This window comes from Dipodomys merriami, unplaced genomic scaffold (assembly GCF_024711535.1).
Source record: "Dipodomys merriami isolate MVZ:Mamm:240054 unplaced genomic scaffold, mDipMer1.0.p SCAF_10, whole genome shotgun sequence".
Taxonomy (NCBI): domain Eukaryota; kingdom Metazoa; phylum Chordata; class Mammalia; order Rodentia; family Heteromyidae; genus Dipodomys; species Dipodomys merriami.
This window is the reverse complement of record NW_027202271.1, coordinates 50,129,997-50,145,071: the sequence shown is the minus strand read 5'-3', so window position 1 is coordinate 50,145,071 and position 15,075 is coordinate 50,129,997. Positions and strand designations below refer to the sequence as shown.

Genomic DNA, 15,075 nt, shown 5'->3' with positions numbered 1-15,075 from the left:
TATGTACATCTTCCCAGGTGCTCTCATCTAATAATAGATACATTAGTAAGCATCTGCTTGTTTGCAAGGTCTAAGCTAAAGCCGGTTATATGGCTGTTAATAAAATAATTGAGGCTTCTATTTTTTAGGTCTTTTGGCTTTTCTAACAATTCTGCTTATGATAGATCACTTTAAAGGATTACTATGTGATAGACACAATTTTGTTTTCTTTTTAGCTTGAGAAATACTGAAGTACAGCAGAGATAGATAGGAATGGAAAATAATCACATTAATAAGCATGGAGTTAAGTTCTTAGAATAGATGGTTAGGAGTTGTTATAGGATGCTGAAGAGAAAAATGAGGTGGTCAGACTGGAACTGTTCAGTGTGGACAGGTTGGTAGTGGGAGTTAGGGGAACCTCACTGTAGCTACAGCAGGAGACCCCAGCTACTTCTGTGTTCAGCATTGTGAGATCTTTTCATACTAAGTTTATGGCTTCCAGGAAATGATTTCTCATTATTTGCTAGCTAACCATAATCTGTTTTTTTTTTGCCTGCTGCTTTTAAGCAATCATGAGTGGAAGTGATAGTCTGTTTTGATTAAATAAATATGACATTGTTAGATCCTGTATGAAACTGATTTCAGTCTGTTACTTTATTTTTTGTGTGTGTATGCCAAAACTCAGAGCCTGGATGTTGTCCCTAAACTTTTATGCCCAAGGCTAGTGCTCTACCATGTAAGCCACAGCTCTACTTCCATCATTTTTGGTGGTTAATTGGAGAAAAGTCTCATAGATTTCCCTGCCTGGGCTGCCTTTGAATTATGATCCTCAGATCTTAGCCTCTTGAGTAGCCAGGACTATAGGCATGAGCCACCAGCACCTGGCTCTACTTTACTTTTGTGTTTCAGGAATTAAAAAGAACTCGACTACAAATTACCAGAGCCCAGCAGAGTGTATGAATGCCAGTGCAAACGTGCAAAATTATGGGGAAAACTCTCCAGATGCCATTAGTACAAATTCAGAGGGTGCTCAAGAAGCCCATGACGACCTGGTAATCATTTAAAGGGATTCATGGAAAAAAAATCACTAACTTTATTTCATATTTGATATGTACATGTTTTAAGACATAAATATGTAAAGTGAATTCTAGATGGTAGATGAATTGCTTTGCTCTTCCTACTCTAGAAAAAATGTTTCCTTCTTGCTTGATGAAGTATTTTTTCCTATAATTTTGCTTTTCTAATTTGTTTTTACTCATAGAGAGGGTCTGTTTTTCTTTGGTTCTTGAATTACATTTTAGTTCCTTGGTGGAAAGGAGGAAGCAAAGGCGAATCCTTATAAGAAGGAGATTTTTATTTTTGAGTCAGGGCCTCATTATATAATGCAGATTGGCCTCCTGTTTCAGACTCTCAAGTGCTGGACTTAAAGGAATAAACCACTATAATTGGCTAATATGGAGCTTTCTACAAGGGAAATATATTGCTACTTTCTTTTAAGCACTTATTACCTAGTGAAATATTCTTTTTTAAATTGTTATTATTAAGTTGTACAAAGGGGTTATAATTTCATAAGTCAGTTAATGAGTACAATGCTTCTCGGACCGTGTCACTCCTTCCTTTACTCCATTTAACCTCTCCTGTTCCTGCCCACAATTGTGTAGCTCATATTTTACATAATATATATTGAATACAATAACTGCATTTGCTCACCCTCCCTCCATATCTGTACACCCATTTTGCCCTACCTAGAAAACAACAAAAAAAGAAATATTCTTATGAAATGACTAAAAATATATTGTGATCAACTTAGTGAAAATCATTTAAAAATTAATGACCTGGAATCTCTGTCATTTTCAAAAGAGATAAGTGAAAAAAGATCTGAACTTAGCCAGGCACTGGTGGTTAATGCCAGTAATCCTAGCTACTCAAGAGGCTTAGATCTGAGGATCTCAGTTCAAAGCCAGTCAAGGCAGGAAAGTCTGTGAGACTCTTACCACCAATAAACCACTCAGATAACTGGAAATGGTGCTGTGGCTCAAGTGGTAGAGTGTTTGCCTTGAGCTGAAGAGCTGAGGGATAGTGCCCAGGCCCAGAGTTCAAGCCCTATGACCCCCCTCTCCCCCCAAAAAAAGATCTGAACTTGGTCTCTCCAGGTTGAATATTCTTTATCCAAAATTGTATGATGAAATGTTTTGAATTTCAGATTTCTTAATATATGTATATACATAATGAGACATTTTGGGAATAGGACTCAAGTCAGAATATGAAATTCATATTTCATGTAAACTCTTATGCACATAGCCTGAAGATAATTTTTTACAATATTTTTAACAATCTTATGCATGAAACAGAGTTTCATTATGGGGTTTTTCCATGTGGAGCATCATACTGGCATGCAAAGTATTTCACTTTTCTGATTTTTGAATTAGAGATGCCCAACCTTTATAATGCAACAACTATATTCTTCAGGTCAGTAATTTGATAAGTCACTGTTGTATTTTTAGAGATTAATGGTTCTTTTATCTTTCCTAGAACTGTTTTGAATTACTTGATTAATTATATATTCATACAATCATTACTAGATGTCAGTTGTGGTGTTTAAAATTACCGGTGTGAATGGGGAAATTGACATTCGAGGAGAAGATACAGAGATATGTCTTCAGGTGAACCAGGTGACACCAAATCAGCTAGGTAATATCAGTCTTCGCCACTACCTTTGCAATCGTCCCATAGGTAAGACTTAAAGTTTTTTACATGAAATAATATGATTTAAACTCATTTTCTATATGACACATTGAAGTCTTGTCTTTTATGTAACTGAACTCCAGAAAAATTGCATTTAAGAATAAAAGTCAATGAGCTATATTATTATTTTTGCTAGCCTCTTATCTCCAATTAACCACCAGAACTCTCTTCCCTTCCTCCCCCCAAAAAAGACAGAAGTGGAGCCATGGTTAAAGTGGTAGAGCACCAGCTTTGAGCACTGACCTTTTGGTCAGTGTCTAGGACTTAAGTTCAAGCCCCAGAACCAGCACTAAAATAAATTTAAAAAATATATATATATATACACACACACACACACATATATGTTTGGCACGTAATATATAGACATCAGTGTAGTCTTGTGTCAGATAAGTATGTTGTTACATCACAAATTGGAAATTGCATTTGTTTATAAGACAACACCATAGGTAAATTTATCTTGCATTTACCACATACCTGCTAAAATTCAAGTTGTGTTTTTTCTTTTTCTTTTTGCTAGTGGGGCTTGAACTCAGGTCCTAGGCACTGTCTCCGAGCTTTAGTGCTCAAGACTAGTATTCTACTACTTCGAGCCACAGCTCCACTTTGGTTTTCTGGTAGTTAATTAGAAATGAGAGTCTCATGAGCTTTCCTGCCCAGGTTGGCTTCGAACAACAATCCTCAGATCTCAGCCTCCTGAGTAGCTAGGATTATAGGTATGAGCCATCAAAATTCAAGATTTTATGTTATTAACCAAAAATCTTAATAATTTGCAAAAAGGAAGAAGTTAAATTCATACAAATTTATTTCAAAACCTGGACCCCATTCTTTACCTAACTCCAGTACTTTTCAGAGTGTACTCAGATTATTTTCAGGTGCCTACCTTTTTTTTTTTTTCCTTATCTATAGCTCAGGTTTACCTTATTCTAGGCTGGGTATAGTGGCTCATACCTTCATCTCATCTAGTTGGGAAGAGGAGATTAGGAAGATTGTGGTTTGAACCCAACCTGGAGAAGTTGGTAGTTGGCATAGTGGGGCACATCTCTGATCCCGGCTGTGTGGGAGGCATGAGGAGGAGAATTACATTTTGAGACCAGCTCCAGATAAAAAGCAAGTCCCTAATCTGAACAGTAACTAAAAAGTAAAATGGAAGCTGGGTGGTGGCTCACGCCTATAATCCTAGCTATTCAGGAGGCTGAGATCGGAAGATCACGGTTCAAAGCCAGCCCAGGCAGGAAAGTCCATGAAGCTCTTATCTCCAATAAACAACTAGAAAACCGGAACTGGGTGCTGTAGCTTAAGCGGTAGATCGCTTGCGCAGAGACAGCGCCCAAGCCCGGAGTTCAAGCCCCATAACTGACCCCCCCCCCCAAAAAAAAAAAAGTAAGATGGACTGGAGGCATACTTCAGGTGATAGAGTTCTAGGTTCTACATTCAAACCATTTTTATGTATCGTCCCCCTCTCCTCCCCCCTCCCGAGCCCTTTATGGTCCCTTTCCCCACCCCTCTCAGAGCACCCATCCTATTACATTGTTTCATTTGTTTCTTTTTTCCCCCCAAGTTCTGGGGCTTGAATTAAGGGCCTGGGCACTGAGCTTCTTTTGGTCATGGCTAGCACTCTACCACTTGAGCCACAGCGCCATTTCTGGCTTTTTTTTGTTTATGTGGTACTGAGGAATCAAACCCAGGGCTTCATGCATGCTAGGCAAGCCCTCTACCACTAAGGCACATTCCCAGCCCGTTTCTAACTTATTTTTAAGTGTTTACATGTGTGGCTTATATAGTCAGTGCTAATACCTTACAGTTTCAACTGTCTCAGATTTTCTTTTTTTCACTCTATCCCAACCTGGCCTTGAACTGGTGATTCTCCTGCCTCAGCCTTGTGGGTGTTAGGGTTATAGGTCTGCACCACACAGATTATGGCTAGATTTGTTTTCTGATATATTTTTAAGTGATAAATTCTGTATTTACTTTCTATTATTTAAAGACCCAGTTTAATAGGATGGTACCAAACCTTAAGTTTTTATTGCTTCATTTTAAATATCGTGACTTTCTTCATCATAGTTGTCTATTATACTACAGATGTATAGATAGTACTCACGTAAACACACTGTATATATCTGATATGTGTCAGTCACATAAACACATATTTAAATATCTGATGTGTATTGTCTAAGATTTACATCATGATTTGTTTTTTTTTCTGTTACCCCCCAAAAAAGCTTAACATTCTTTAGTAGAAAGTTACCACAAAAAAGGTAGCAATGTAGTATTATATGCATGGTGTGTTTTATACATATTATAGAACATCAGCTAAATTGCGGGTAAATATTAAAATGATTTTATTATTGCTTTAATATACAAATTAACTTCACTTTACTGTAGTTTCTTAATAATTATAGTTATATTTGATTAGCTTTGTAAAGCTATGTTTTTTTTTAATGATCATTTCCTAAGGTTCTGATCAGAAATCTACGATTCACTCCAAATCCTCTCCTGAGATTGCTCTGAGGTTTGAAAGTGGGCCTGGTGCTGTCATGCACTCTTTGTTAGCAGAAAAAAATGGATTTTTGCAATGCCATATAGAAAACTTCAGCACTGAATTCCTTACATCTTCTCTTACGAATATTCAACATTTTTTGGAAGATGAAACTATTGCAACAGTAATGCCAATGAAGATACAAGTTTCTAACACAAAAATAAATTTGAAAGTAAGTTAATAGATAATTTTATGTTTTGATGCTATGTGTCAACCAAAGTTTGTACAGACATGTTTGTAACTCATTTAAAATAGGATTGATAGAAGCAGTTCGTATTTACATTGATTTTTCTAATTCTGTCACCAACTTTACTAAGAACATACAAATATTTCTCCTACCTCTAGGATGACAGTCCTCGGAGTAGTACAACATCCCTTGAACCAACTCCTGTAACTGTACATATTGATCATCTTGTGGTAGAGAGAAATGATGATGGCTCTTTTCATATCAGAGGTATGTATGAAAAATAATACAAATGATCACCTCTGATTTTGAAGTTAAATTACTTACCTGCAGATTGTTTCTGATGGTTTTCTTCCCCAGTCATTGTTTAAATGTGTGTATATTTGCAGTAGTAGATGATTGAGGAATACTTTAAGTGCATTACAATAAAATACCATCAATACATAGAACCTGAAAATAATTCATCTATAGTTGTCTTAATACTTGTTTTGCAAATCTGTCATGAATGAAAATGAGAGAGGTTTTTATGGTTTTATATGGTTCTTGATCTTAAATCTGCTTCTTACTTGAATTCTTAGCTTTATTTCTCAATTGTTTCTCCCTCTCCCTCTCCCTCTCCCTCTCCCTCTCCCTCTCCCTCTCCCTCTCCCTCTCCCTCTCCCTCTCCTTCTCCCTCTCCCTCTCCCTCTCCCTCTCCCTCTTTCTGTGTGTGTGTGTGTGTGTGTGTGTGTGTGTGTGTGTGTGTGTGTGTGTGTGTGTGTGTGTGTGTGTGTGTGTGTGTGTGTGTGTGTGTGTGTGTGTGTGTGTGTGTGTGTGTGTGTGCGCGCTTGAACTCCAGGCCTCGAGTTCTTATTCAGCTTTTTCACTTACCACTTGTTTTCTATCACTGGAGCCATGCCTCCACTTCTGGCTTTTTGCTAGTTAACTAGAGCTAAGAGTATTATATTTATCTGCCTGGCTGTCTTTGAATTTTGATTCAGAAGTCTCAGCCTCCTGAGTAGCTAGGATTATAAGTAAGAGCCATTGATGCCTGGTCCACTATTTTTTTTTTAATCATTTGTGGGTATTGAACTCAAGGTCTGAGCACTGTCCCTGAGCCTCTTTGTGCTCAAGGCTAGTGCTCTTCCACTTAAGCCACAGAGCCATTTCTGGTTTTTGAATAGTTAATTTCTGTCCAGGCTGGCTTTGAACTGCAGTCCTCAGATCTCATCCTCCTGAGTAGCTAGGATTACAGGTGTGAGCCACCTGCACCCAGCCCATTATTCTTTTGTTGTTGTTGTTGTTGGTCGTGGGGCTTGAACTCTGGGCTTGGGCGCTGTCCCTGTGCTCTTCAGCTCAAGGTGAGCTCTCTACTGCTTGAACCACTTCCCGTTTTTCTAGTGGTTTATTGGAGATAAGAGTCTCTTGGACTTTCCTGCTGGGGCTGGCTTTCAACGGTGATCCTCATATCTCAGCCTCCTGAGTAGTTAGGATTACAACCTGAGCCACCAGCGCCCGGCTCCATTATTATTTTATGTATGCACCCAATCTGGTCTTTTTCTTGTAATAGAATTTATAGTTTTGTTTTGTTTTGTTTTTTTAATCACCTTCTTGTTTTTCTTTGTTTTTTTTTGTTGTTGTTGTTTTGTTTTTTTGTCAGTCATGGGCTTGAACTCTGGGCCTGGGTGTTTTCTCTGCGCTCTTCAGCTCAACGGGAGCGCGAGCGCTCTACCGCTTGAGCCCCAGCATCACTTCCGGTTTTATAGTGGTTTATTGGAGATAAGAGTCTCATGGAGTTTCCTGCCCAGGCTGGCTTTGAACTATGATCCTCAGATCTCAGCCTCCTGAGTAGCTAGGATTACGGGCATGAGCCACCGATGCCCGGCACCTTCTTGTTCTTCTTTAGAATTGCTTCTAATCTATGTTCCATCTTTCCAAAGTTATTTCTGCCCCCCTTTCTTCCTTCCTTCTTCCCTTTTTCCCATTTGCTTTTCTTCTTCCCCTCCCTCCTTTTCTCTGCTTCTTTCTTCTCTCCCTCCTTAGTGCCTAACTCATGCTAAGCAAGCATTCTATCACTGACCTCTACCCCTCCTCCATGCTACTTTTCTTTTTTGTCATTTGTGGGGCTTGAACTCTGGGCCTGGACTCAGTCCCTTAGCTCTTCAGCGCAAGGTGAGCACTCTACCACTTGAGCCACTGTGACATTTCTTGTTTTCTAGTTGTTTGTTGGAGATAAGAGTCTCAGGGTCTTTCCTGCCTGGGCTGGCTTTGAACTGTGATCCTCAGATCTCAGCCTCCTGAGTAGCTAGGATTACAGGTGTGAGCCACCAGCACCTGGCTAATTCTACTTCTTTTTAATGAGGCATTCTTTATTATCTTATATGAATTTTTCATATAATACAGTACTTTTCTGTGTATTAGTTTTTTTTTTTTTTTTTTTTTTTTTTTGTCGACAGTCATGGGACTTGATCTCTGGGCCTGGGCATTGTCCCTCAGCTCTTCAGCTCAAGGCTAGCACTCTGCCACTTGAGCCACAGCACCACTTCCGGTTTTCTGAGTGGTTTATTGGAAAGATAGAGTCTCACTGACTTTCCTGCCCAGGCTAGCTTTGAACCGTGATCCTAAGATCTCAGTCTTTGGCCCCCGGCTCTGTATCTTAGTTTCTTATAGTATGTTGCTAGGTTTTTAATTCATTTGATTAATTTAAGTAATTTCTTTTTTTTTTCATGGTTAGTCTTAACTAAAGATTTGTCAGTTGTCCTGATCTTTTCAAAGAATGAACTTTTGATTTTACTGATTTTTTTTCCCCGCTATTTTTCTTTTTTCTTTTTTTGTCAGTCATGGGACTGAACGCTGGGCCTGGGTGCTGTCCCTCAGCTCTTCAGCTCAAGGCTAGTGCTCTACCACTTGAGCCATAGCACCACTTCTGGCTTTTTTTTTTCTGCTTATGTGGTGCTGAGGAATCAAACCCAGGGCCTCAGTCATGCAAGGCAAGCACTCTACCACTGAGCCACCTTCCCAGCCCTTCCCGCTGTTTTTCTTTCATGCTGTACTCATTAATGGGGATATCATTTTTAAAATAGTTTTTTTTTTTACAACAATTTAAAGATGTCAGATATTTGGAAATGTTACTTGAGTCTTTTATTTGCTTGATCAGATTCTCATATGTTTAACACCGAAAGTGATTTGAAAGAAGATTTCAAAAGTGATTCAATGCTGATGACTGGTGATACGTATGATCTGAAGAAACAGCCCAGTGTTACTCAAGCCACTCAGACAAGCCCAGATGTTCCTGAGTGCTCATTTCACTTTACTAAGGAACAGGTAATGGGAAGCCTAATTTAGAGTAATCAAATAAATAGTAATATATTAATAGTTAAAACAACATTTGTTTACTTAAATAAAATATATTGAATACCTGTTATGCACAGTACTGTGCTAGAAAGTATGGTTTTAGTGTTAAGATAAAGAAAACACTAATTCCTTATACAATCTTACAATAATATATTTGTTATTTTTATTCTTGGGCCTTTTAAAAGCTATTCAAGTATATTTTTAAGTATTCAGCAAGCTTTTCATATGGCTACATTTGCTTCACACAAATGATAATATATCTTCAGCTATTGTAATGGCTGACATCCTCCTAATTTGACAGCTGAGGATATATGATCATTTCTGAACTCTCTTAACATTGGTTAACATTCACATTATTTATTTCCTGTTACTATAAACAAAATTGTTTAGCAGAATTTGAGTTATATGTGATAGAACCTGCTAAATGAGGATTTATGTACTCCTGTAGATTCTTGATCAAACCCTATACAGTCCTTGTATTGAAAAACTCAGTCTATCAGGAAAGAGTTTGCAATCACTGGTTAGTACATTTTGTCTCAGGGGCTACACCTCTGATTGGAATTACCCCCACTTAATTTGGGAATTCTTTGAAATTAGAAGCTATGATTTAATGCATCTCTGTATATATAGGAAGACCGTGGCTTTATCATACCCTCATACTTTCATGGGTTAGCAAATTGCTCTAAGGAGACAAAATGCTTGAACTAAGTCTTAAAAAAGGAGGACAGAGCTATTGGTCCATCTGTAAGAAAATGCCTATTGGATTATGTTCAGAATGTGAGTCTGGAACTCAAGAGAAAGTTTAATGCTAGCTCAGGCTATCTATAGAGGAGATACCGAAGAGAATGACTTAAATGATAAGAGAAAACAACCAACCATTAAATCTAATAGAATGACAATGTAAGCATTCTTAAGAAATAAAAAAAAAGGACCTATGGCACCCATAGTTCACATCTGTAATCCTAGCTACTCAGGAGGCTGAGGATCTGAGCATCTAGGTTAAGAGCCAGTCTAGGCAGGAAAGTCTGTGAGGCGCTTATCTCCACCAAAAAGCTGGAAGCGGAGCTGTGGAGCTCAAGTGGTAGAGTGATAACCTTGAGCAAAAAAGCTCAGGAATAGTGCCCAGGTCCTGAGTTTAAGCCCAAGAACTAGCAGAACTGTCAGGTGTATGCATGCACATGCATGTGTGTGCACACAATACACACGCACACACACAGGAAAGAAAAAAGTTTAGGAAAAGATGAAAAGTGGCATCAGTCAACAGGGATAAACATGAAAGAACTATGTATGGCATAAAAGCTGGAAATGGATCTAGGCATGGTGGCTCACATCTATAACTCTAAGCTACATGGGAAGCTGAGATTGGTAAGATGACAGCTCTAAGCCTGTCCAGGCAAATAGTATATAAAACGTCTTCTCAACCAATAGCTGGATGTGGTAACACTTGCCTAACATCATAGCTGTGCAGGAGTTAAGAGATTGGAGGGTTTTCTATTTCAGGAGAGCCAGGGGAAAATGTTCAAGAGACTCACACAGAAAAAAGCTGGGAGTGTTAGTACACATCTGTTGCCATAGCTAAGTGGAAAGCATGATAAATAGGAAAATTGTGGTCCAGGCATGGGCCCTGGACAGCACAAAAGATCTTATTTCAAAATAGGTGTTGTAAAATAGGACTGGATTCATCGCGCAACAGTATAGCACTTCTATAACAAGTGCAAGGGCCTCAGTTCAAACCCTAGTACCACCAATCAAAAACAAACACACAAGCCGGGCGCTGGTGGCTCACGCCTGTAATCCTAGCTACTCAGGAGGCTGAGATCTGAGGATCGCGGTTCAAAGCCATCCCGGGCAGAAGAGACGACCGTGAGACTCCTATCTCCAATAAACCACCAGAAAACCGGAAGTGGCGCTGTAGCTCAAGTGGTAGAGCGCTCGCCTTGAGCTGAAGAGCTGAGGGATAGCGCCCAGGCCCAGGGTTCAAGCCCCACGGCCGACCAAAAAAAAAAAAAAAACAAACACACAAAGTGAAAAAGGAGACACTTGGAAGGAGAAAGGGTCTGCAATGTCTAAGGCCACAGAGAAATCCAAGTATCCTTTATTAAATTGGAAATGAAGAGTTAGAGTTTTAAATTGCTGGGTAAAAACTTAGAGGACATTTTAAATTGCATGATAAGTGTTTCCCAATAGCTTCTCAAAGCAGTTTTTAGCTTAAGTGGGCTCTTTCCAACAGTGATTTTTTTTTAATCCCAAATGTCATACCCATGAATAAACTATATTTCCTGGAAATGATGACGTTCCTTCTGTTTTCCAAATGTATTATTTCAGCTCATGGAAGAGAATGAATCACTTAAACAAGAACTGGCTAAAGCTAAAATGGCTCTTGCAGAGGCTCACTTGGAAAAAGATGCACTTCTTCATCATCTAAAGAAGATGACAGCTGAATAGCAGCAAGAGCCATCAGAACTCAGGTCACAGCTATGGAGTAGGAAAGTTATGTTTACAATTCAGATGTTATCAATTAGTGGAAGACTTTCCTTTTCTTGAAAATAAAATGAAATGGAATGTGATGACGTTGTGACTGTTCCAAAGCCATTTTTAGAAAGTTATTATAAATGAGCATTACCATCTCTCCTGTTTTATGTTTGGGATTTAACCTTCTTCTCAACTGGTGTAAACTAGAAATCAGCACATACTGTAAAATAATTACATGCCTAGTGAAAAGAAGATACCATTTCCTAATTTTAATATCTCATATACATTTTTAAAAAGGTAATGAAAACCTCTGTGTTCATGCAGATTGTTGAATTTATTTCTGTGTGTTAATAATTTACTGTTATTACAGACTCAGATGCTCTTAGGGCTAATGTAAAATAAAGAGGCTTACATTTAAATGTTATTAAAATTATGTACTTAAATCTATAATTATTTAATTACTGTAAAATTTCTAATCAGTAATTATATAATTACTGAGTTTAAGAACTCTAAAATATCTTCACCTTACAAATTTACTTAAAAATGTGAAAAAAACCCACTTTTAAAATGATGTGGTAAACTCTGTTTGTAGAAGCTATAATTTTCAACAAAAAGATGGTACAAATGTAAAAATAAAAAAGCACAAATATTAGAGTATATGCCAAGTGACTTAAAAAGCATTACTTGTACATTCCTTTAAACATTTATTGTTAGAAGAGTAATTTAACTGCCAAATTTGACAGCATTTGTTACTATAAAATTATAATTAATACTATTTATATTTCTTTATCTTTCCTCTTTAAGAAGAATGGTTTGGAGAATTTTTTTTCACACACATAAAACAGTTCATACCATTGTATTATTTTACATGGGTATTTGCACACTCTGAATTTATAAAGCTAGTTTTGATTAAAGCTCTATATGATATATATGTGTGTATATATATACACACACACACAAAATCTTCTATAATGAGTCATTGGTAAAATTTGAATTCTATTTTCTAGAGATTAATGTTGAAGACATGAGAGAATCTCAGCAATCATGTTTATGAAATAAAAGTATGAGAGTGTTTAAGAAAAGCTTTTGGAAAAGGATTTAAGTTATATTTCCAATAGAATGAAAGTAAATGCTGTCTATTTTAAAATTGGCATTTTTTTCTTTAAAAAAAACATATATATATACTTAAGGCATACAGTGTAATGTTTTCGTATACAAACACATAATGGGATGATTAGTGTAGTAAAGCAAATTAACATGCCTACCATCTCACAGTTAACTTTTTAAAAAGTTGCTTAAACATATCTAAGTAGAACATGAAATAGTTGTAACTGCTTTCTTTAGGATACTTGAGAATTCTAAACCACATTGCAACACTTGATGGTGCTTTGCTTGTTTGGCATGACTTACATAGCTGCCCCTACACTGAGTGCTTGGGAGAAGTACCTATTTCATTTACATTAAGTTAAAGTAGTGGGTGATTTAGGTTTTACTGAAAACAGTGAAAACTTGCTCACCTTTTCTGTCATTTTAATTGACCTTACTTAGAAATATATGCACTGTATGAGGAGCTGAGGCTGTAGCTCAGTACATAATGTTAAAGTTTTACCTTGGAGTATTTTAAAAAATAGTGTTAAACTATATTACTCTAAAACTGTATAGTAGCCGTAGAGTCAATACAAAGGTATAATTAAAGGTTTTAAATGTATAGTGTAGGTCCTTTTATTTGTATAGGTACATAAACAGCAGCAAAGACCGTCTCTCACTGAGAAGGACTGATGATACATTAACTTTTTTTTTTTTTTTTGGGTCCGGTCATGGGCCTGAACTCTGGGCCTGGGTGCTGTCCCTTAGCTCTTCAGCTCAAGGCTAGTGCTCTACCACTTGAGCCACAGTGCCACTTCCGTCTTTTTTTTTTTTTTCTGCTTATGTGGTGCTGAGGAATCAAACCCAGGGCCTCATGCATGCAAGGCAAGCGCTCTATCCCTGAGCCACCTTCCCAGCCCCCACATTAACTTCTTTTGAACCAATTGTGTTGTTCTCAAGATTGACCTTTCTATATAGATTTAATTTTTTTCTGTGGTATATTATAATTGTTTAATATTATAGAATCGAAATATTTCCTTATTCCTTTTCAAGGTACATGCCCTTCCCAAACAAACCATAAACAACAGAGATGATAATATATTGAGCATTATATATACTTTGTTAGGGTTCTTTTAGTTTATAAGAAGTAGTATTTTTTATAGAACTTTAAATTTTATGAAACACCTCCAAAACATTACCCAATATAATTCCCACAACCAACCTGAGAAGTAGATATTATTTGGTTTTGGGGAGTTTGGGAAAAGAAACAACAAAACCAACAATAAACCCTGAAGACAGGAAGATCATCAGGCTTTTGACTTAAAGCCCAGTTCTATGCTTTCATTTTAGCTTCATAATTCACAGATTTGCTGGGTCAGGAATAGGGCAAGAGTCACTGTCTTACCTGTTTGCCTTTTAAGATGACTATAATATTTTTAGTAGTGTGTATTATTCAAATTACTTGAAAGTAATGGGACTATTTTTGCATCAAGGAAGTATTTAACAGGGTGAGAAATACCAGAAATGACTATTAATTAGAAATAGAGTTGTCATATCTTAAATTGTGTTGGTTATATCTCTAACAAATAGATGCTAATGATCAGGGATTGGAAATGGTAATTGTGTTTTTTTTAATTTTTCTTTAGGAGAGCTATGTTTTTTAAATTTTTAATTGGTAAGTAAAAGTGAAATCTTTATGATATATGATGTTTTTGCTATTGGTATTTATTGTGGAACGGCTAAATCAAGCTATTTAACATACATATTACCTCATTTTTTTGTAATACTTAAAAATCTATTCTCACCAGTTTTCAAATAAATAGTAGCATATTGTTATTGGCTATAGTCACCGTGATGTATATGTTCTGAATTTATTCCTCCTAACTGAAATCATATGTATGCTTTGACCAACATTTCCCCACACCAACCCCCATAGCCTTTGATAACCACCATTTTAATATCTGTTTCTATGCATACAACTTTCTTGCAAGCCACATAAAAGTGAGATCATGCAGTGTTTGTGTCTCTATGCCTGGCTTATTATACTTGGCATAATGCCTCTAGGTTCATCCTTGTTATAAATTGCAGGGTTTCCTTTTTACAAAAGGCTGAGTATGCCTATAATCCTAGCTGAAAATTGACACTGAAGTTTGAAGCCAGCCCAGGTAGAAAAGTCTGTGAGACACTTTATGTCCAGTTAACCAGCAAAAGCCTGACATAAGGGTGTGGTTCAAGTGGCAGAATGCCATCAAGCCAAAAATATGAGCAGGAAGCCCTGAGCTAAAGCTACAGTATTGGTGCATGCACACGTGCACGCACGCACACACATACACATATACACAAAGGCTGAGTAGTATTCTATTGTGTATGAATTCCACATTTCCTTTATCCATTTATTAGTTAACATTTAGATTATTCTTTTTTTTTGGGGGGGGGGGTCCGGTCGTGGGTCCTGAACTCTGGGCCTGGGCACTGTCCCACAGCTCTTCAGCTCAAGGCTAGCGCTCTACCACTTGAGCCACAGCGCCACTTCTGGCTTTTTTTTTTTTTTAATTATGTGGTGCTGGGGAATGGAACCCAGGGCCTCAGGCATGCAAGGCAAGCGCTCTAGCACTGAGCCACCTTCCCAGCCCATAAGGAGTAGATTTTAATATCCCTGTTTGTATATTTCTTTTCAAGAGATGTTCAGATAATTTGCCCATTTTTATAATTAGATTGTTTCTTTGCTGTTGAACTGAGT

At 37.4% G+C, this 15,075-nt stretch overlaps 1 protein-coding gene across 2 annotated transcripts in view; it reads left to right on the top strand.

Annotated features, from left to right (window-relative positions):
* Positions 1–14,351, top strand: part of Bltp3b (bridge-like lipid transfer protein family member 3B) — a 73,889-nt gene extending 59,538 nt beyond the window's left edge. For both annotated transcript variants that reach the window (XM_069990906.1, XM_069990916.1), the window contains 6 exons: positions 889–1,031; positions 2,562–2,712; positions 5,179–5,432; positions 5,606–5,714; positions 8,581–8,747; positions 11,103–14,351. In XM_069990906.1, coding sequence (XP_069847007.1) covers positions 889–1,031; positions 2,562–2,712; positions 5,179–5,432; positions 5,606–5,714; positions 8,581–8,747; positions 11,103–11,222 — 944 coding nt within the window. In that variant the 3' untranslated portion in view covers positions 11,223–14,351. The remainder of the gene's footprint in view (positions 1–888; positions 1,032–2,561; positions 2,713–5,178; positions 5,433–5,605; positions 5,715–8,580; positions 8,748–11,102) is intronic.
* The last annotated feature ends 724 nt before the right edge of the window (positions 14,352–15,075 follow it).